At 46.6% G+C, this 21581-nt stretch overlaps 2 protein-coding genes across 2 annotated transcripts; one reads left to right on the forward strand and one right to left on the reverse strand.

Annotated features, from left to right (window-relative positions):
- The first annotated feature begins 1702 nt into the window (after positions 1 to 1702).
- CCDC65 (coiled-coil domain containing 65) lies at positions 1703 to 12988 on the forward strand. The gene is made up of 8 exons (XM_007072969.2): positions 1703 to 2038; positions 2865 to 3032; positions 8913 to 9082; positions 9760 to 9898; positions 10819 to 11016; positions 11212 to 11430; positions 12323 to 12475; positions 12590 to 12988. Exons 1-8 carry the CDS (start codon positions 1907 to 1909, stop codon positions 12905 to 12907), a joined length of 1497 nt encoding a protein of 498 aa, XP_007073031.1. The 5' UTR covers positions 1703 to 1906; the 3' UTR covers positions 12908 to 12988.
- Positions 12989 to 13372: 384 nt separating this feature from the next.
- On the reverse strand, positions 13373 to 17628 carry FKBP11 (FKBP prolyl isomerase 11). The gene is made up of 6 exons (XM_007072968.3): positions 16409 to 17628; positions 16161 to 16226; positions 15650 to 15737; positions 15351 to 15384; positions 14921 to 14991; positions 13373 to 13610 (listed from the first exon to the last, which is right to left on the reverse strand). Exons 1-6 carry the CDS (start codon positions 16535 to 16537, stop codon positions 13393 to 13395), a joined length of 606 nt encoding a protein of 201 aa, XP_007073030.1. The 5' UTR covers positions 16538 to 17628; the 3' UTR covers positions 13373 to 13392.
- Between the last annotated feature and the right edge of the window lie 3953 nt (positions 17629 to 21581).

The following is a 21581-nucleotide window of genomic DNA, read 5'->3' on the forward strand; positions in this document are numbered from 1 at the left end:
TTATTCTGGGTATGTCTGTGAAGGTATGCATTTCCGGATGAGATTAACATTTGAATCAGTAGACTGTGTAAAGAAAGGAGATTGCCCTCTCTACTGGGGGTGGGTCTCATCCAAACAGTTGAAGGCCTGAATAGAAAAACAATGGCTGAGCTAGATGGAACTCCTCCTGCTTGACTGCTGAACTAGAACACAGGTCTTTTCTGGCCTTTGGACTCAGACTGAAACATCAGATGGATGTACACACACACACACACACACACACACACACACACCCTATTGATTCTGTTTCTCTGGAGAATTCTAATAAAAGCATTATATCTCACGTTTGAAACAACTTTATTGAGGCACATTTTGCATATTAAATAATTCACCCCATTCAAGTATACAATTCAATGATTAAAAAAATTTTTTTAATGTTTATTTATTTTTGAGAGAAACAGATCACAAGTGGGGGAGGGGCAGAGAGAGATGGAGATACAGAATCGGAAGCAGGCTTGAGGCTCTGAGCTGTCAGCACAGAGCCCGACCTGGGGTTTTGAACTCCTAAACCATGAGATCATGACCTGAGCAGAAGTCAGACATTTAACCAACTGAGCCACCCAGGCACCCCAGCAATTCAATGATTTTTTTAAACCAAATTTATCAAGTTGTCCAACATAAATCAATTTTATTTAATTTTTTAAAAATTAGGGTTTTTTTTTAATTTTAGAGAGAAGGAGAGAGAGCACAGGGGAAAGGGGCAAGGGTGGGGTGGTGAGTGGGGTAAGAGAGAGCACTCAAGCAGGCTCCACAGTCAGCACAGAGCCCATCATGGGTCTTGATCCTGCAATCCTGGGATCATGACCTGAGCTAAAACCAAGAGTTGGGCACTCAACGACTGAGCCACCCAGCCACCCCCAACATAAGTCAATTTCGGAACATTTTCATCAATGCAATATGATCTCTTATGCAGATTTAATATTAATCTCCCCTCTCCCTCTTCCAAGCAATTTGTAGTCTACTTTCTGATGTTCTAGCTTTGCCTTTTCTGGATATTTCATATAATTGGAAACTTACAATATGTAGTCTCTTATGTCTGGCCCCTTTCACTGAGCATGTTTTTGTAGTTCATCCACATGGTAGTATGCATCCGTAATTTGTTTATTTTTATTGTTGAATAGTGTTCCATTGTATGAAAAGAGCATATTTTGTCTATCATTCACATGTCAGTGGACATTTGGGTTATTTCCAATTGGGTTATTATGAGTATTGCTGCTAAGAACATTTCTGTGCAAGTCTTTGTGTGGATATATTCCCACTTCTCTTAGATTGATAGGTAAGAGTGAAATTGCTGGATCACACAGTAAATTTATGTTTAACATTTTAAGAAATTGCCAAACCGTTTTCCAACGCGGCTGCACTGTTTTACATCCCTACCAGCAATGTGCAAGGGTCTCTCCACATTCTCTCCAAAATGTGTTATTATCTGTATGCTAAAATATGGCCACTCTATGAAAAACACCACCCCCCCCCCCCCCCCCCGCCAAGGTTTTAAAAGGCTTAAAAACGTTCGGTGAGGAGGCTACGGCTTTTGATAAGTAAAACAACCATCTCTCAAAAACTGACCGCGGTCCTCCAGCCAGCAGACGGCGCTCCAAGCCAGGGTCCCTACTCCTGGCCTTTCACAACGCCATCTTAGTGACAGCCCCGTTGCTAGGAAACGGATATGCGTCTTTTAGCTCCAGATCCCAGCCTCACCGAGATCCCAGGCGCTCTCTCTCTTGCGGAAAGACTGAGATCTAAGGTCCCCGCTACCATGCAGGGGTAGTTCATAAGGCCCTGTCCTGGGGTACTTTCCTCCTACCTCCTATAAAGCTCTCCAAAGCAGACCGAGGATCGTTGCTTAGACACGGTCCCCCGCCCAGCTATGTCTAAGAAAGGCAAAAAGGCCAAGATGCCCCTGTCGGATGAGGAACAGTTGCTTCTGTTTCAGCAGAAGTTGCTGGCAGAGGAGGAGATGGCCAAGAAGAAAGAGAGGCTCCTGAGCCAGTTCTTGAAGGTGATGGCTTCATGCATTACTCTCTGCCCAACCCCACCCACTCCCTACACCAGCCCTGTTGCCTTGGTCCTCTCGTTGCGGCAGCCTCATTTTCATGCTGGCTTCCTCTCCTCCGGAAACCTTGAGACCCAAATATACTTAGATTTCTGGCAACAGTGTCGGGGAAGGAACCAGTTCTTTGTGAAGTACGGAGGGGTCAAATGGTAAGGAGGTTAATGTCACAACTGAGCCCCAGACCAGGACAGTAGGTGCTATTAGCTGTCCGAGCTTGTCTGAAATTCTGATATACTCCCCGGAGATATGTCATTACAAACAACATCCTGCTTTGATGTCTTCACTTGAAGGAAATTCACCCTTGCCCTCCCTAAAGTGCCATCAGGCTGTTCCTGTCTTACTTCAGACTATCCCCAAAACGAGAATGGGAATTCCCTGAGTGTTAGTCATCAGGAAATTTGGTCCCTTAGAAAAAGACAAAAGGTAAGGTGTTGGTTGACAAACTGTGATCTTGTTTGTTTTTTCAAAGTTTATTTATTTGGGGGGTGGGGGGAGGTTGAGTGGGGGAGGGGCAGAGAGAGCAAGAGGGAGACAGAGAATCCCAAGCAGGTTCCGAGCTCCACCATGATCCCTATTCAGGGATCCAACCCATGAACCATGAGATCATGACCTGAGCCGAAATTAAGAGTCAGATGCTTAACCGACTGAGTCACCCAGGCGCCCCTTTTTAATTAATTAATTAATTAATTAATTAAAAAGTAATCTTGTTCATTTTACTGTAACAGGTCTTTAGGCCCTGACCTCCTGGGGGTGTATTTATTCCTTCACACAGGACAAGCTGGCCAAGGAGGAGCACAACAGTGCTCTGAACCTTTACAAGATTAACACACAGTGGAGAACTGTCCTTAGGGAAGTCAAGACCAGAGAGCTGCATAAGGACATTGAAATCCTCAGCCAAACGTTTGAACGAGTGGTGGACTGCAAGGACAGTGTCATCAAGGTAGGAAACACTTGAACCTGGCTGCCCTGACCTCTTAATACAATGGGCCTACTGAATTCATTTGTCCATCTTTTATTTTAACAGTTTTTTAAATTTTTATCTATTTGGAGAGAGAGGGGGAGAGAGAATCCCAAGCCGACTCCTCACTGCCAGTGCAGAGCCCCGCCCAGAACCCCATCTCACCAACCATGATCCTTGTGAGATCGTGACTTGAGCTGATATCCAGAATCAGTTGCTTAACTGACTGAGTCACCCAGGCCCCCCCATTTATTTATCAGTCTTAAAGCCCTTACAAGATGCAGGCCGTGATGAAGCCGGCTATTGGTAATACCAGTTTTCACTGAAATGAAAAACAGAATACTGGGCTGTCATCCCTCTCCCCACCCCCTCAGCATAGCCATTTTCCTTGGTTATCTACTGCCTAAAACCGGCACTATACAATATTAGAGTTGTAAGGCACAGCAGACATCACCCAGTGACTTAAACTTAGCCCCGTGTCTTCATTTCAATGTGAGAAGACTCAATTCCAGAGAAGGGAACGGACTTGCCCAAGGTGACACAGCTAGTCAGTGAGAGAGCTGGAACCAGAGCATGAATTTCTTGATTCCCACTCCAGTGCTTCATTTAACCAAATTCTGTTGGGCCTCTTTGATTCAAGGTCAGTGGCCTTGGATGAGATTGAGATCCCCATGGGTGAGAGTAGTTCTGGATCTCTAAGCAACTCAACCATCCTTATACTCTTGGACGATTCTTGAGTTGAGTCCATATCATCTTTTTTCTTTTTAATTTTATTTCTTTATTTTTGAGAGAGAGAAAGACAACATCTGCATTGAGCGAGTGGGGTAGGGGCAGAGGGAGAGGGAGAGAGAGTCCCAAGCAGGCTCCATGCTGTCAGCAGAGAGCCCCACAGGGGGCTCGAACCCACAAACCATGAGATCATGACCTCAGCCAAAATCAAGAGTCAGACATTTAACCGACTGAGCCACCCAGGCGCCCCACATACCATCCTTTTTTCTAAGGGATTTTGCTATATCCCTTCTTTTATCCTATTTTTAACCTCTGTTTACTGACTCTTACTTAGACTTTTCTATCTGAAAACAACAACAGAAATCCCACATAAGAGCAAAATATACATTGTCAGCCTGGCATGCCCCCTCTTGCAAACACACATCTCTCCTTCACAGCCTAACTCTTGGGGGAAAAAAAAATTGGTAGGCCTGGGCAAGCTTCAAGCGATACACATTAGGAGTCTCCAGGTTTATAAAAACCATTATACATTAGAATTCCTCACCCCACCAGTTATACCTTATGGCCTTCTTTTAAATGTTTATTTATTTTTGAGGGTGGGGAGGGGAAGAGAGAGGGGGACAGAAGATCTGAAGCAGGCTCTGTGCTGACAGCAGAGAGCCCATGCAGGGCTCAAACCCATGAACTACGAGATCATGACCTGAACCAAAGTCGGACACTTAACTGACTGAGCCACCCAGGCGCCCCCACCTTATGGCTTTTTACGTGACTTCTTCCGACACTTACTGGGAGTTATCAAATACCTGCTGAGAGGAGAACCAGCAGGGTTCATTTAGGGATGCTGAGCAGTGGCCAGGCTCCCCCTTCCATCAATTAGCTTCCAGCTTTGTAGCAAACGATTACAGTCCTTGACTTAGGTAAATCACATATTGCTAATATTACGCGCCTTCAGGGTCATTCCTGAATAACCGAACCTACACATGTTAAATGTGCAAATGTTAGTGATCCTCACCTGCTATCTCCACTTCACTTCTCATTTATCCGGCATCCCACATCTGATTTCCATCCTTCCCTAGGAAGCTGCTCTTGTAAAGACTACCAGGCCCAAATCATGGCCACTGTTCATCATTTCGTCATCACCTAACCTGACTTCTCTGTGGCGCTGATACTCTTGGTCATGCCTTCCTTCTTGAAACTCCCCTTTGGTTTCCATGACACCATTCTCTCATGGTTTCTCTCCTGCTTCTGGGATATATACATCCAGTCCCCTTGGTGACTTTATCTTCCTCTCTCCATCTCCTGAACTTGAGCATCTCCCAGGTTTCTGAGTCTGGCCATCTCACCCTTTAACCGGGTATCTAGGGTCTAGACAGTCGTACACAATACCCTGGTTTTAAATACCACTTTTATGTCAGTGACTTCCTGGTCTGTAACACCAGTCTGGATTCCTTTCATGAATTCCACATCCTTCTGTTCAAGATTCCTAGCTATCCGTTCCTGGCTGTTGCATTGTCCTCACAACTGAACTAAGGAGTTCCCCCTTCCCTGGGCAGGCCCAGAGCAATTTTTCCACAGTCCGGTCTTCCTTACTCTCTATTCAGGTGGTCCCTGCCATTCACTAAACCACTCAACAGAGAAATCCGGGAATCATCCTAGGGTTTGCCTCCATTCCTGACTTCTTTCACTAAGTTTTGTATAAATCTTCTGCTGAAGTACTTTTCAAAGCCATATCCTGCTCTCCTTCTCCCCTGTCCTGCTGCAGTTTAGACCTGGGCACTTTCTCTCATGTGGACTGTGGCACTAGGCCCCTATCTTCCAGCCTTTCATGCCCAGCCACCTCCAGGTGACTGTCTACACAACTACCAGGATTATCTTTTTATTTATTTATTTTTTAATGTTCATTTATTTTTGAGAAAGAGAGCACAAGCGAGGGACGGGCAAAGATAGGGGGACAGAGGATCTGAAGCGGGCTCTGCGCTGACAGCAGTGAACCTGATGTGGGGATCGAACTCACGAACTGCAAGATCATAACCTGAGCCAAAGTCTGACGCTCAACCAACTGAGCTGCCCAGGTGCCCCGGGATTATCTTTTTGAAACAAAAATCCGATCCTGGTACTCCACTGCTTAAATTTTAGTGGCTTCTTTCTTCCACAGAAAAAAATCCAAACTCCAGGGAAAAAAACATCAAAGCCCTACATGTTCTGGCCTCTGCCTGTACCTTTCCTTGTTTCTTACCTGTGATTTTGCACATGCTGTTCCCTCTATTTGGAATTCTCTTTTCCCCATCTCTTCAGTCTTCCTGGCAAACTCTCACTCCTCCTTCAGGAGTGATACAAATGACATGTGTCCTGTGAAGCCTCCCCCTGTGCTCTTAGACACAGGCACTCAGCCTTTTATATCCCACTGTCACAGGTGCATCATCGACCTCATAGCAATTTCCATGTTACACTGTAATTTTCTGTTTATATAACACCTTTCCTACTACACGACTGCGAGCTCCTTTGGGGGCAATATGCATGTCTTTTCATCCCTGAATCCTTGGCCTCCAGCACGGTGCCGGTACATGACAGGTTCAGTAATTATCTGTTGAGTGAGTGAAGAGGCCTCCATTATCAGCACCTATTCCATAAGACCCTTTCTCATCCCAAACATACAAGGTAAGAGCCAGCTTTGCATAGAGGCCGTGGCAGCTTACAGTGCATGACTCAAGGTGCCTGGATCATGTGGGCACTTACTAAATCCTTTTCGTGTTTCATTCACTTTAATTGTAATTTGTTTTACTTTTTCGAATCGGCATTTCACTCATTATTGAAAATTCAAAAAACAAAGTGAAAGAAAAGTCCTCTACCACCAGTGACTTCCAGCCACCTAGTGCCTTAATCATTTTAATTTCATGAGTAAACTTTTTTTTTTATGTTTATTTTTGACAGAGAGAGAGGGAGGGAGGGGCAGAGAGAGAGGGAGACACAGAATCTGAAGCAGGCTCCAGGCTCTGAGCTGTCAGCACGGAGCCCAGTGTGGGGCTCAAACTCACGAACCACGAGATCGTGACCCGAGCTGAAGTCAGATGCTTACCGAATGAGCCACCCAGGCACCCCACGAGTAAACATTTTTTTTGTACAAATGATAGTCCTACATCCTGTTTTGCCCCTTTTTCACTGAGCAATATATCCCAGGGACTATTCCACATTAGTCCATAAAGAGCTTCTCTCTCTTTTCTTTAAACAACTGCATAGTATTCTGTATTATAGTGTAACATGTTATTTTGTTTTCTGTATTTCCTGTATCTTGTAATTAGATCTAGTTTAGAGGTGTTGTATTCTTCCATCCAGGAAGCACATGCATCTGGTAATCTCTTCTTGTGATTTTTTTTTTTTTTTTAAAGTTTTTTTTTTTTTTATTTTTTTTATTTTTATTTTTTTTTTTTTATTTTTGGGACAGAGAGAGACAGAGCATGAACGGGGGAGGGGCAGAGAGAGAGGGAGACACAGAATCGGAAACAGGCTCCAGGCTCCGAGCCATCAGCCCAGAGCCTGACGCGGGGCTCGAACTCACGGACCGCGAGATCGTGACCTGGCTGAAGTCGGACGCTTAACCGACTGCGCCACCCAGGCGCCCCATTCTTGTGATTTTTTAAAAATGGTTATTTGAGAGAGAGAGAGAGCGCGTGCGCATGTGAGCGGAGGGGCAGAGAGAGAGAATCCCAAACAGACTTGCACTGTCAGCACAGAGCCCAACGCAGGGCTCGATCTCACGAACCGTGACCTGAGCCAAAATCAAGAGTTGGGTGCTCGATGGACTGAGCCACCCAGGCGCCCCTCTTTTTGTGAAGTTAGCATTTGTTGTTTCTCTCTTAATTCACTGGGGGTTACAAAATGCTGATTTTCTAATAATGTCATTCCTTTTTCATTTATTAGCTTGAATATTTCTATAAAGAGATACCTCTGTCATTTACCATTCAGTGACCAAGAGGTACAGCTTATATAATAAAGGTAGCATAAATGCTTAATTCTTTCTCTGCCCTTTAAACGCCATTAAAACAATTAAAAAAGGAATGGGTTGTCTGGTATCCTCCAAAGTAACCATTTTTTTAAGTACGCTTATGAATTCATAATCAAAGATAATTGATACCTTTTCAGTTCATCATAGTTTTTATCCTTATTGATGCTCACACTGTCCCCTTTCTCGCCAGTGGAAGTGTTCCAGCTATCTATTACTACATAACAAACCACTCCTAAATCAGTGACTTAGAACAATTTCTTTTATTATTTCTCACGATCCGTTGACTTTGTTCACCCAGGTGGTTCCTGCTCGGTATCTCCCCTACAGTTTTCAGTCAGATGTCGGTTGGGGCTACAATCTTCTGAAGGCTGGACTGGGCTGGATGTCTAAGGTGGCTGGCAGTTGATTCAGAGAGTCAGCTGGGAGCTCAGCTGAACTGCTGACCAGAATGCCTTAACGTGGCCCCTTCCAGGGCACTGCCCTTCTCACAACGTGATGGCGGGTCCCTGGAGGGAGTGTCCCAAGAACAAGCATTCCAAGGGGCAGGAAGCAGAAGCTGCCAGGCCATGTAAGGGCTATGCCTGGAACTGGCGCAGTGTCATTTCCACCATGTTCTCATGGTCCAAGTAGTGACGGTGTCTGCCCAAATTCAAGGAGATGGAAGAAGATAATACCTCCTGCTGGAGAAGTGGCAAGGTCACATTGCAGATTGTAGGATAGGAGATATTGCTGTGCGCATCTTTAGAAGACGTCCTCTGCCACGGGGAGCCACTTCTGTCGGGCTCCTGAATCCCTTTGACGTGACCCTATTGGTCTTCCGTAGCTGCTTTGCTATGTTGTATGACAAGATACCCTTGGTTCTACTTGTTTCTCTTCTGCCTCACATCTTGGAGCCTCACTGTAAATGTCTGTTGTCCCTAGGAGACACTGGCAGGCTACCTGGGGTTCCCGGATGTCACTCTTACTTTCTATTCATGAGTGGGAGAACAGCACCCTTGGCACCAAAGAGCTGGCATCAGGAGCTAGGGGAAAATGCCGTTCGTGCCATCCAGCTGACCAGCTGAATACATTTTTATTTTCTCACACGGATGCCATTCAGCCAAAATGGTAACTCCCTGTTTCCTACCCAGTCTTTAGCCACGGACCTGTCAGAAGCTGAGGAGCAGTACGCCCATGCCCTGCGCAGCCACCTGCACAGCATCGATCAGCTTTTAGCCCTGCAGAGAAGCCGGCTCAACCTCCTAGAGGAAAGTTACAACATGGAGCTGGAGGCCCTAACCAAAGAGTTTGAGACAGAAAGGTATGGGGGCCTAAGAGGACTGAGGGATTGAGTCCAGGAGAGTATGCAGAGCCTGTGTCAAGGAGCTATCTATAAGCCAGCACCATGGAGCATCCCACCTTGCTTATGATATGACCCCAGCAGAGATCCTGAGTCCCTTCTTTTTCTTTTCTTTTTTTTTTTTTAAGTAGGTTTCACCCCCAGTGCGGAGCCCAGCGTGGGGCTTGAACTCACAACTCTGAGATCAAGACCTGAGCTGAGATCAAGAGTCAGACAGTTAGCCGACTGAGCCACCTAGGTGCCCCTCTCCTAAGTTCCTTCTAAACTAACACGTGTTTAAGCTTGTGGATTTAGCTTCCCTACAGCCATGCCAGGTCCCTATCTGTAACACCCTCACCACCTACTTTCAGCTGTCAAAATCCAACCCATCTGGTAGGGATCAGGGATGGGATGGAGACTTCTCACTGAAATCTTTTGTACTTTTTCACTTGTTGTATCATATAAATGGACTGCCTGCTCAAAAATCAAAACAATCTTATTCATTCTTTCTGATCCTAAAAAGAATAGGGACCACCCTCTCTCTGTTTACCTAGGAATTTATACTATTTGTACAGTTTTATCACATACTGCTTTGAGTTGTCATTATTGGTCCATATGCTTTATCCCTCAGTGCAGGGACAGTGTCTTATCTCCCACAGGAAGACAATTATTGACCAGCATGAAAAAGAGATTCACTACCTACAAGATGTCTTCATGGCCATGGAGCAGAACTATATAGATTCTGAGTATGAAAGTAAGCTGGAGTTTCAGAGCATGTGGGATGATCTCAAAAACAAGGTATGGAGGGAGAGCAGCTGGGCAAGAGCTGGGAGAGAAGGGAGAAAAAATGCTCAAGGCCACTGGAGCTCGTAGAGACCCCTAATCAACACAGTCAAGAGACAAATCACAGGGGTGATCTGTGAAAGAAACTGAGGCCCAAAGAAGTAAAATGACCCACCAAAGTTATGCTGCTGCTTTGTGGTACAGCCAGGAGGAGAATCCAGTTCTGCCCTTGGCCCCAAAGTGCTTTCCACCATCCTGGAGGCTACAAAGTTAGCTATCCTGCAGACCTGGGTTTGGGCATGGGGTTCTTTGTTTTTATTTTGCCCCACAATGTTTTGTAAATTAAAAAAAAAGTTTTTTAATGTTTGAGAGAGAGAGAGAGAGAGAGAGAGAGAGAGAGTCAGGGAGGGGCAGAGAGAGAGGGAGACACAAAATCCAAAGCAGGCCCCAGGCTCTGTGCTATCAGCACAGAGCCCGATGCGGGGCTTGGACCCACAAGCCACGAGATCATGACATGAGCTGAAGTCGGACACTCAACTGACTGAGCCACCCAGGTGCCCTTGTAAATTTCAAAATAAGCTTCCTACATTTAAAAATTGAAAGGTTTCACATAAAAATCCTAAATTTAGCTTGCCTTGAGAAAAGATCTGGTAACACTGGGCCACGTTTCCAAATGGGGACATTCATGTGAAGCCGAGCAGATAGGCCACTACTCCCAACCCCCCGTGGAGCATTTCCTCTCTGGTTCACCGCAGGCCTCATCTAGCATACAGCACATATTTATAACATCTGCCTGGTCTTTGTAGGCATTTTCATTGGCGACCTCTGCACCCTACTATGTTACAAACAGTTGAAGAGGATGAGGTTGCTGGAGGCAGTAAAAGGGCACTAATAGGGTAATTCCAAGCACTGGCTATTTTGGCACCACTTCCTAGAATTTAGAAGAGAAGCATTTTCTAAGACTGCACCTGGAGAATACAGTAGAAGATCTGTGGAGAAGGTTCCAGGATGCACTCAAGAATTATACTGATGCCACAGAGGATCAAAAGATTGCCTTTGAGACTCTGAAGGTGAAAGATGAAAGAAGCTCCAAAGAGATTGAAGCACAGATGAAAAAAATACAGAAATTACAGGTTAGTGCAGCCAACTGGAAATACTCACTGCTTTCACTGCTCCGTTATCCCCTATTCATCCCCCAATTTCTACTGGACCCCTGGCTGGGGAAAGATGATATCCCTGGATTTCAGTCCCCAGATGGTCCTTTTGCCCGTCTCATTGAAGACCTTCAGCCAGGCAAGAGTTTACTCTAATCTATTCTGTTCCTCCAGGACTCCATAATTATTTTAAGAGGCAAGATCATGGTGCACAGCCATGAGAATGAAGACCGGAACCAGTACATTCGTAAGGACAAGGAGCTGGTCCTTGCACAACTGCGAAAACTTAAGGCCCAAAGGAGTCACGCCCGGGAAATATCACAGGAAAACTTGGTCAAACTTACTTTGGAAAGTAATGCCACCCTCAAGGCCCTGAGAAAGATTGTTGATAAGGTAACGAAAGGGAAAGGTCAGTCAAAACAAAACCAAGAAACTTGGCTCCTATGAAGTGAAACAGGTTTGAGAAAGGTAGAGGGCTTTCTCCTGCTTCCTGCCTGAGTACCTTTTTTATTCCATGTTTCCTCCCCTCTCACATTTTATTTTACCTTATTTTATTTTTAAAGCTTATTTATTTATTTTGACAGAGACAGAGAGAGAGCACAAGCAGGGGAGGGGCAGAGGAGGGTGGAGAACAGGGGGTCCAAAGCAGGTTCTGTGCTGACAGTCCAATGTGGGGCTCAAACCCATGAACCACGAGGTCATGACCGGACCCGAAGTCAGAAACTTAACCAACTGAGCCACCCAGGTGCCCCCCCTCACATTTTAAGTTAAATGAATTAAGGGGTGCCTGGGTGGCTCAGTTAGTTAAGCGTCCGACTCTTAATTTCGGCTCACATCATGATCTCACGGTCAGGAGATGGAGCCCCACATTGGGCTCATGCTGGGCATGGAACCTGATTAAGATTCTTTCTTTCCCTCTCCCTCTGGCCCTGCACTGCTTGCTCTCTCTCTCTCTCTCTCTCAAAAAAAAATACATATATATGTGTATATATATATATATACATATATATATGTATATATATATATACACACACACACACATATATATACACATTTATGTATACACACACACACACACACATATATATATATGTGTATATATATTCCAAGTATATAAATACTTGGAATAGTGCTTGGCACCTAGTGAAGAGCCTGTTAGATGTATTTATTACTCTCATGTCACATTTGGATGAATACTTCCCTGGGTTCAAGCAGGGGAACCAACTCCACTATTTCCCCTCCCCACCCCCTTTCCTAATAAAAGGTCTCTTCCTGCTTCCGATAGGGTGAAAAGATCCTGAAACTTGCTGAAATATGTAGGAAATTTGAAACAGAGGAAGAAAAAGTGCTACCTTTCTATTCGTCAGTATTGACTCCCAAGGAGCAGGCGGAGATAGAAGAAATTTACCGAGAGGAGCTTACTGAGGAGCTCTCAAAGGTAAAGTTCCTAGGGCCCCAGAGGCCATCACCCAAGGTTGGAGATGATGGGCCACTGGGCTACATTTGCTAATGGGCCCCACCACATACCTTGTCCCTTTAACTCAACTCCCAGGTGATCGTGAACTATACAGGGATGGAGAATTTCTGGAAAAGGTACAACAAAGTAAAACTGGAACAACTGAGCCTCCAGCAGAGACGCGCCCAGTTGTTAGAAATCAACGGCAAGTTGCGAGAGATGCTGAAGCAGTACTTGGATGGCATCTCGGTGAGTGATGAAGTGCTGAGCCAGCTCAACCCACTCTTTATCGTCAACCATCGAAGCAACTTACCCCAGCCGTTGTCCACACCGACCACCCAGCCAGGTGACAAGCAACCTCCAACCACTTACAACATCATTGAGGCAGCCCACGTGATCTCCCATATCCTGTGATACAAGGAGTAAATCTCTTTTCAAATCCCAAATGATTGTTTGAGAGACCCAAGGACTTTGCTATTAAAATTTTGCATGGGGTTTGTGAGCTCTTTATATTTTCCCCATATTGAACAGAGCAGTCTAACTGGAAGACACTAGGAATACAGTGGCCCCACAGAGTGGAGCTAATAGCTAGCCAAACATCAGAGGCTCATTGCTCCAGGAAGCATTGCTTCTTGGAAGTCTGGGCACTGTGGGGGCCAACACCCATACCTTCGGGAGGTACAGATCCTATGGGAAGACTCAAGAGCAGGTCCTTGGCAGGAAGTTAGGACGGGAGGAAGAGGCAGAGGCAGAGGTGATCCAAAGCCTCCAAACACCCCGTCAGGCAAGATCCAACTCAGAATGCCTTTTTCCCCATCCCTTTTCCTCATTCCCACTTACAGAAGTAGCCCCAGAAAGTATCAGGTGAAGAATACAAAGAAATTTTTAAAAATTATTTATTATTTCTTTTTGCTCTTGTTTCGTTTCTCTTCCTTGAGCTTCTTTTTGGAGACTTTAGGTCTGGTGGCCTTTTTGTATAGGTGATACCCAATGAGGCCCAGGAGGGCTGGCACCATGGCCATGCCTACCAGAGGCAAAATGCCCTTCACCAGCTTTTGCCAGTAGTTGGCTCGGATCAGTGCAATCAGCTCCACATCAAACTGCAGCACTGCATCCGCTGGAGGCAGAGAGGAGGTGAGGGTTAGAATCTCTGCATTTTATCCAGGGCTCAGAATCTAAATGAAAGCAGGGGAAGGGCAGGCCACACCAGAGCAACAACTATGAAGCTGGCAAGATTTAAATGTGTTGAGTTCCTCTACACAAAAGTAGAGAAAAGTTATAAACAGAGTCTATTGGTAGTTATGTTCGCCCCAAATCTACAAGTGTGGCTTGCGTTCAGGGACAGGTTTTTGATAGCACGGGGAAACTTCCCACAGGGTGTTCTCCATTTATAAGCGAGAGAACCTCTATACTAATGACTCCATTTCCAAACAGCCACATCGACAGAATCTTTGCAGGCCTGAAATTAATTGAATTTAACCTAGATGTTTTAAAATTGCACCAACTAATGAGCACACTGATGTGACTGTTACTAAGAAAACATAGATGTTTCAACATAAGAGCTGGAGAGGAAGGAGGTGGCTTAAGAAGTAAGGAGCCAGGGAATGAACAGGGGTGAGTCAGGGGAGAAATACAAACACTGGAAATGGGGAGATTAAAGAGCTTCAGGTAAAAGAGTTTCTCTTTAGTCCATGACCCTCTTTCCGGTTTTCCCTCTCAGTTGTAACTAGGATAAGAACTTTTATACTAATACTCTGAAGGACAAAACCTTTTAGCCAATAGAGCATTTGTTATAACCCAAAGCAAGAGATCTGCATCTTAGGAAATCTGTCCAGCCTCAGATCTTCAGGTATAGATATCAGCAGTGACCTGTGATGGCTTTTGAAGTTATAGGGTAGGCTTGCCTTTTACAAGTTGTTTTTTGTTTTGCTTTGTGTTGAATTACTTGACTGTGATAATTTTTACTGTCTCTTTCCTGATGGAGGCTGAAAGGAGGGGTTACTTGACTGTGATTATTTTTACTGTCTCTTTCCTGATGGAGGCTGAAAGGAAGGGTAGAGGTGTGGTGAGAAGCCATGCCAGTTGCACAAACGACACAGGTTGGAGTTGTGGAGAAGCGGCAGGAGAAAGGTCTAGAGTTCTGAAAGGGGTAGCACAGGCAACAGACCCAAGTGGTTCAAGCAGGTGTCTCCTCCCTATAAAGTTGCTGTCTGCTAGAGGGCAAGCCAGGTGGCCTAACAGGTTATATGTCTCTAGTCCCTGTTGGTGACCTGAAAACAGTGGCCCTGCAGGAATCCCTGGCCGCCCCTGTCCTTTTCAGCAACCTGGGTTTAGACCTTCTCAAGCTCCAGACAAAGTGTACAGCTCCTTGTAGCTCTGAGGGACTGGGTATTTGGATTACCTGAGAGAGAGGCCTAGTCAGATTACCTGGGATGGACGGTGGAAATCCCCTTTTTCCATAGGCCAAGTGAGAAGGAATGATTGCCCTTCGCTTCTCTCTGATGGAAGGAATGTGAATCACAGCTAGAGGTGGGACCAGGTGGGCCAGTGGCCTCAATCCATCTGAAGCCCCACCAGCAAAACTCTCTGGATATTCACCCCAAAACATGAACTTTCCCACTGAGCACTCAGTAGGTTGACCAGGAAAGGTCCTCCACATGCCTCAACTCCTCCAACAAAACCCACAGCCAGATAGGCAAAGTGGCTTTGGATGCCCTTAGGGGTCCCAATGACCTGGACCTGCCCAGTGCAAAGCCTTTATCCACATTCTTCTGCCCCCTCTAGGAGCAAGGATAGCAAAGTAAACCTCCACCCATGCTAAGGGGGTACCCAAGCCCGCCCCTGCCCAGATACTCACCCCACACACATGTCTAGAAGGCTCTGCTCCAGACCTTGAGGAAGAAGACACAACTGAACAGGAAGCTACCTACATTCCCCAAATCCCAAGGCTCCCTTTGACCCTCAACTGAGCTCCCCATTTCTCAACTGCCGGGTTGCCAGTGGGGTGTGAGGCAAAAAGCAGTGTTAGAAGTGGGGTTTGAACCTGAGGACGTGACTGGGAGAGTCGTGGGGGCACTTCGAAGGTAACTTAGAGATTGAAGAGGCTAAGGAAAGCTTAAGTTAGGAGACGTAAAATGGGAGGCGCAGGTCACATACCTGGGATCACCTGCTTTTGGCCAAGTTCTATAACCAGAGGATCTCTGGTCAGGGAAGTGTCAATAATGCGTCCATCTACCAAGCTGCCCTGGGGGGAGACAGCAGCAAGAGCGCACACCTAGTACCTCTCTCTCAGCAGGCGCACACCACACACACCTGCGCCCCTGGGCAGCAGCGGCCGGGCGGCAACCCCCTGGCAGCTGCAGCCCAGCATTCCCCTCAGGGCAGAAAGCAACAGGAAGCCCCGAAGGGCTGGCACTTCTCGGAGATCTCCCCACCCTACTCTTCCCCACACCGGGGCGGAACTGGCGGAAGAGCTGGGAGGGGAAATGGGCCGGGAAGAAGAGCGCCCCTCCCCCCCCCCCCCCCCCCCCCCCCCGCCACGTGCTCGACGACCCCAGAGCCCCAACTTACTCCCGAACCGCTTGCCACGTGTCCCAGCCAACGCTGACGTGTTCCAGCAGGGCGCCGCCCCCTCCCAGGCCCCGCCCCGGCCCCCCAGATCCCTCACCGTGTAGTGTATGTGCAGCGTGTCTCCAAAGGCAGCGGGCTCCGCGCAAGGCTCAGGGGGCTCCACCTATGATCGGACTACAGGAGTCACGCAGGATCCTCCAAAGGTCCGTTCCTGTCCCTAGACCCGGTACCCACCCCCCAACTCAGTTCCCACACTTGCTCGCCTACCCGCTCCCAGGTTTGTTTAGACCCCTTCATTCCCTCCCCAGGCCCAGCTCCCGCAGCCCCAGGACACTTTCTCCTCACCAGGGTCTCCACTTGGAGGGTCCGGACGGGACTTTCGGTTTCGAACCCAGCCTCAGCCCAGCACACCGCCCCACTGAGCAGCAGCAGCAGCTGCAGACGGAGCGGGAGTAGGGAGGGGCGCAGGGTCATGACTGGACGTGGGGCAGGGCACGGGGCACCAGCACAGGCTGTTCGGGTGGCGGCGGCTAGGACAGCGGGTTCCCTCAGCGCCCAGGCTGGACTGGACGGGACGGGGCGGGTAGCAACGCGCCAGCTCCTCCTCCAGTAGCCCTTCCTCCACCTTGTCCCCACCTCCTGGAGGGAGGAAGCCGCTGGGAGCCCTCCCTACCCTCTAAGATCGTGAGGTTGCGGATTTTGACCCCTCCGTCTGCCGTTCTGTCCCTTAGTGAGGGGCTGGATCACTGAATAGCACCCACTTACGATGACCTATTGTGTGCCAGTCACTTGTCTGTAATTCTCAAAACCACCCTGAAAAGGTAGGCATAATTGTTTCCATTTTACAGACGAGGAGCTGGGTGCTCAGGTTAAGTAACTTGCCCAAGGTCTTCTAGCTAGGTGGCGACAGAGACAAGATTCAAACCCATTATTGCCTGAGTCCAGCGTGTTTGTTCTCTGCTCTTTACTCTTAAGATAGGTCTCTTCACACCTGTCCTGGCAGTGTCTGGCTGCCCCCCATCCCCGGCATCCCTCTCCCACCTCCAACCCTTCAGCTTTAATTTCTGGAGGTCATATATCCAAAAGGAGACAGGTAGCTAGCTGTCCCATCTCCCTGTCCTTTGGCAAGTTAATTTCAGAGTCAGGAGATATTTTCCTGTAGGGATAGGGTGAATCCCTGATCTTCTCCTGACACCAACATCTCCTTCCTCCCTTCATCAACAGGTTTGTCAAAAGGGCAGCTCCCTTTTGTTTATGCAAAGACTTCAGTTTTTATTTTTATTTATCTTGCCCAATGTGGGGGTTGAACTCAGCCCCAATATCAGCCAGTCAGGCACCCCAAGGGACTTCAGTTTTTAAGAGGGGTTTTAAATTATTTCGGGCAATGCAATCAGTCCCCTTCTGCATGATTCAAACCCTCACTGCCCACTCAGGCCTTGGCATCTGAATTCTGCTCCCTCAAAAAGTTATCAGTGAGCTCAAAGTCACCAAATTCTTGGGTCATTTCTTGGTGCCTTGTCTTCTTCAATGTTTGAGAGAGAGAGAGCAAGAGTACGGGATGGGGAGAGAGGGAAAGAGGGAGAGAGAAAATCCCAAGCAGGCTCTGGGCTGTTAGCACAGAGCCCGACGTGGGGCTCAATCTCACGTGAGATCATGACCTGAGCCAAAATCAAAAGTGTGGATGATTAACCAACTGAGCCATCCAGGCGTCTTTCCATTGTCCTCTTTAGCATCTCTCTGGTATTTGATGCAGTTGAGCTCTGAATGCCCTCACAAACTCTAGATACAACTGCCTACTTGGTATCTCCACCTACATGTTTGACCAGCACCTCAGATCAACACACCCAATACTGTACTCATTCCTTTTTCTCCTTCCATCCCATCGGTAACAACCCAGGCTTCTCTCCCAATCTTGTTTCTGTTAGTGGCTCTGCTATTAGCATTCTTCTAGATTCTCATCTCCCACACCTAATGATTCTCCTTTGGACTCTCCTTCTACTGCCTCTCCATGCCTTCTTTCCATTCCCAAGGCTACTACCCTATTTAAGCTCTCATTAGCTCTCTCTCTTTGGGGTTGTTTAAAAAGAAAAAGCCCCCTCAGGGGTGCCTGGGTGTCTCAGTCCATTAAGCACCCAACTCTTGATTTTGGCTCAGGTCATGATCTCACAGTTCATGAGTTCGAGCCCCGCGTCAGGCTTTGCACTGGCAGCACAGAACCCGCTTGGGATTCTTTCTCTTTACCTCTCTCTCACTCTACCCCTCCCCTGCTCATGCTCGCCCTTTTAAAACAAATAAACATCAAAAACATTTTTTTTTTTTAAGAAAAGACCCCCCCTCAGGAAGGAGTTTCTAGGGATGATGGAAAGCTCTATATCTTGATAGAGATGTGGGTTATATAGTGTGTACATTTGTCAGAACTTCTCAAACTATAGAAGATTTGTGCCTTGCACTGCATGCAGATTATACCTCAAATGAAAAAAAAAATCCACAAAACTACATTTCCAAGTCTTCCTTAAAGCTGGATAAGGCCATGTGACTAAGTTCTGGCCAGTAAGTCAGAACAGAAGTGTTGGAATTATCATCCTGGACTTCCAGCAAGGCCCTTAGTGGGAATTAGCTAAGAAGTGTGTCATTGTGTGCTCCTTTTCCTCCCCCCCCCCGCCCTCCAACGCCCCGGCTCCTTCCCCCTTCCTTTTTTCTGCGGTCTGGAATGTAGCTGAGATGAATTACACTCTAGCAGCCACATTAGAGCATGAGGTGACCATGAGGAGGAAGCTATGTGTGAGGCTGGTGAAGCAAAAAGAAGTCTCAGCCCTGATAACTGTAAAGCCACCACACCTGGACTGCCTACCACCAGATACCTTTCAATTGAGGTAGAAGTGAAATTTGTCTTGTTTTTAAAAAAAAGAAAGGAAGAACATCCTAAGCCCCTCATCCCCAGCCCATCCCCAGCCCTACTTTAGCCCATTCTGTGCACTGCTGCGGTCTGCTCAGCTTGTCACGGAGCCTACAGCCTCACATTGCCCCATGAATCAAATTCAGACTCCATGACATGCCAGTTGAAAGCTTTCACTATCTGGTCCTAATCTGCCTTTCCAAACTTGGCTTTTATTCCACTAAACTAAAAGCCTTTTAAAGACTGCAACCTCGGGGCGCCTGGGTGGCGCAGTCGGTTAAGCGTCCGACTTCAGCCAGGTCACGATCTCGCGGTCCGTGAGTTCGAGCCCCGCGTCAGGCTCTGGGCTGATGGCTCGGAGCCTGGAGCCTGTTTCCGATTCTGTGTCTCCCTCTCTCTCTGCCCCTCCCCCGTTCATGCTCTGTCTCTCTCTGTCCCAAAAATAAATAAAAAACGTTGGAAAAAAAAAAATTTAAAGACTGCAACCTCATCTTTCTCATTTCTGTGTTCTATTGCCTCGCCTCATATGGTGTTTGACACATAGATGCTCATTAAACACCTATGAATTGAACCAAATCCCCTTCCTGCTCATGGACTGTGGTCTGGCATCAGATCAACCTTCATCATGTGTTTCCATCTCTGTGCCCTGGCTCATGCTCTTCCTTCACCTGTCAAGCTTCCTCCAAACCAAGTTCAAATATCACTTCCTCTGTAAAGTCCTGATTCCCTTAGCTAGAAGTTACTTATTTCTGAACTTCCAGCATACACTCAGGGATGTTATTTTCTGTTGTGTTGCAATTATTTATGTGTGCCTCACTTCTCCCTTTCTCTCAAGAGCCGTCTCACTGATGGCAAGGACAAGGTTGTGATCATGTCTGGAGTCCCCCAGGTACTAGCTGTACAGTACCCCCCATATAACAGATTCTAGACAAATGTGTTTTATTTTGAATAAATATTATGCTATGTAATACTTTTAATACAATTAAAAATATCTATGCTAATTTGGAAAAACTTCAAGACAAATGTATATACCCTTATGTTAAAAAAAGCAAGAGGGTGGCTCAGTCGGTTAAGTGTCTGACTTCAGCTCAGGTCAGGATCTCACAGTCCGTGAGTTCGAGCCTCGAGTTGGGCTTTGTGCTGACAGCTCAGAGCCTGGAGCCTGCTTGGGATTCTGTGTCTCCCTCTCTCTCTGCCCCTCCCCTGCTCATGCTCTCTCTCTCTCAAAAATGAATAAAACATTAAAAATAATAAAATAAGCAAAAATAATAAATGTGATATGAGTCCATTTATGTTTTAGCCCTTCCCCGAATGTGTGGAGCTACATATATTTAGAAAAGAAACTACCAGAAGGAGGCACACCAAATAGCTGAGGGTGGTTACATTGAGAAATACAGAAGCAAACAGGTTTCACATGTTGCTCTGTACATTTATGTATTGTTTGGATGTTTTGCAATGAAGATTACTTTGGTTACAAAAATAAATTTCCAAATTAAGTATTAAATGAATGAACAGGATATATAACAATATAAGGGAAGGTGTGAGAGATGTTGAATGAATTATGCTAATAGAACTAAAGGAGCCAGCAAGGGTGGAAAAAGGAATCCTTGGGATTAGAGAGGTCATGGGCAGCTTTGTAGATCTTAAAGAAAAGTGGTATTTTTAAACAAGTGAGAAAGGGGATAAAGGCATAGGCCGGATATTTGGGAAAAATGAGTATACCAGTTTGGCTAAAGTAATGGATTCAAGCAGAAGAGTAGAAAGAGGTAGCTGGGGAGGAAAGCAAGAGCTGGTTGTGGAGAGATTCAATGTCAGACTAAGGCAGTGGGAATCCACTGAAGGTTTTGGAGCAAAGCGGTGAGAGCCCATACTGCACTGCCGCATGGGCTGACTGGAATGGTTTCATGAAAATGGAGGGCTGCTGCCCGGTCCAGGTCCAGGACTCTGAATGGAAAGGGGAAGTGAGGATGGAGTGGGGGTGGGGGGCAGGAGTGAGACTAGGGCAAAACTAAGGCAACAAGATCACCCACAGAGGGCAGCACAAGGCCACCTGGACCCAGAAGGGAACAGAGAGGAAGAAGCTCTCTCCTTGGGTGAAGTTAGGAGAACCGAGAAAGGTGAGATGGTTCTGGGAAAGGTAGAGGAGCTGGCACAACCCTGACTGGAGGCACAACTTCGAAATCAGAGGGCCAGTCCCGGAAAGGCCTCCACCCTTCAAAGGGTCTCTGTCAGTGAGTACTAGAAACTCTACCACAGCCCCCTGAACTCATGCGGGGCCCACCAGGCGGCCCAGTTTGGTTATGGACAGTTATGTTTATTCACTCATCAAAGCTGAATGCCTGTTATGTGCCAGATAGTAAGCAGGGCACTGCTTTTTAAATATTTTTAATATGTTTGTTTTTAAGACTGTTAATAAATAAAAAGCCTGTGAGTCAGCATATGTAAATCTGGATTCAAAAGCTAATGCCGTATTTTCAAGAGTATGCATACCCTGGATGATAAAATGTTTTCTTTTTAGGTATGGTTATGCACTCGCTCATCCAAAACTGAAGCAGTACTGCTCCCCACTCCCCCCATGGCTTTTCATCCCATCAGTATGTTTTCCCTAAGGCATAGCCAAAA

The sequence above is a fragment of the Panthera tigris genome, chromosome B4, assembly GCF_018350195.1.
Source record: "Panthera tigris isolate Pti1 chromosome B4, P.tigris_Pti1_mat1.1, whole genome shotgun sequence".
Classification (NCBI taxonomy): Eukaryota; Metazoa; Chordata; class Mammalia; order Carnivora; family Felidae; genus Panthera; species Panthera tigris.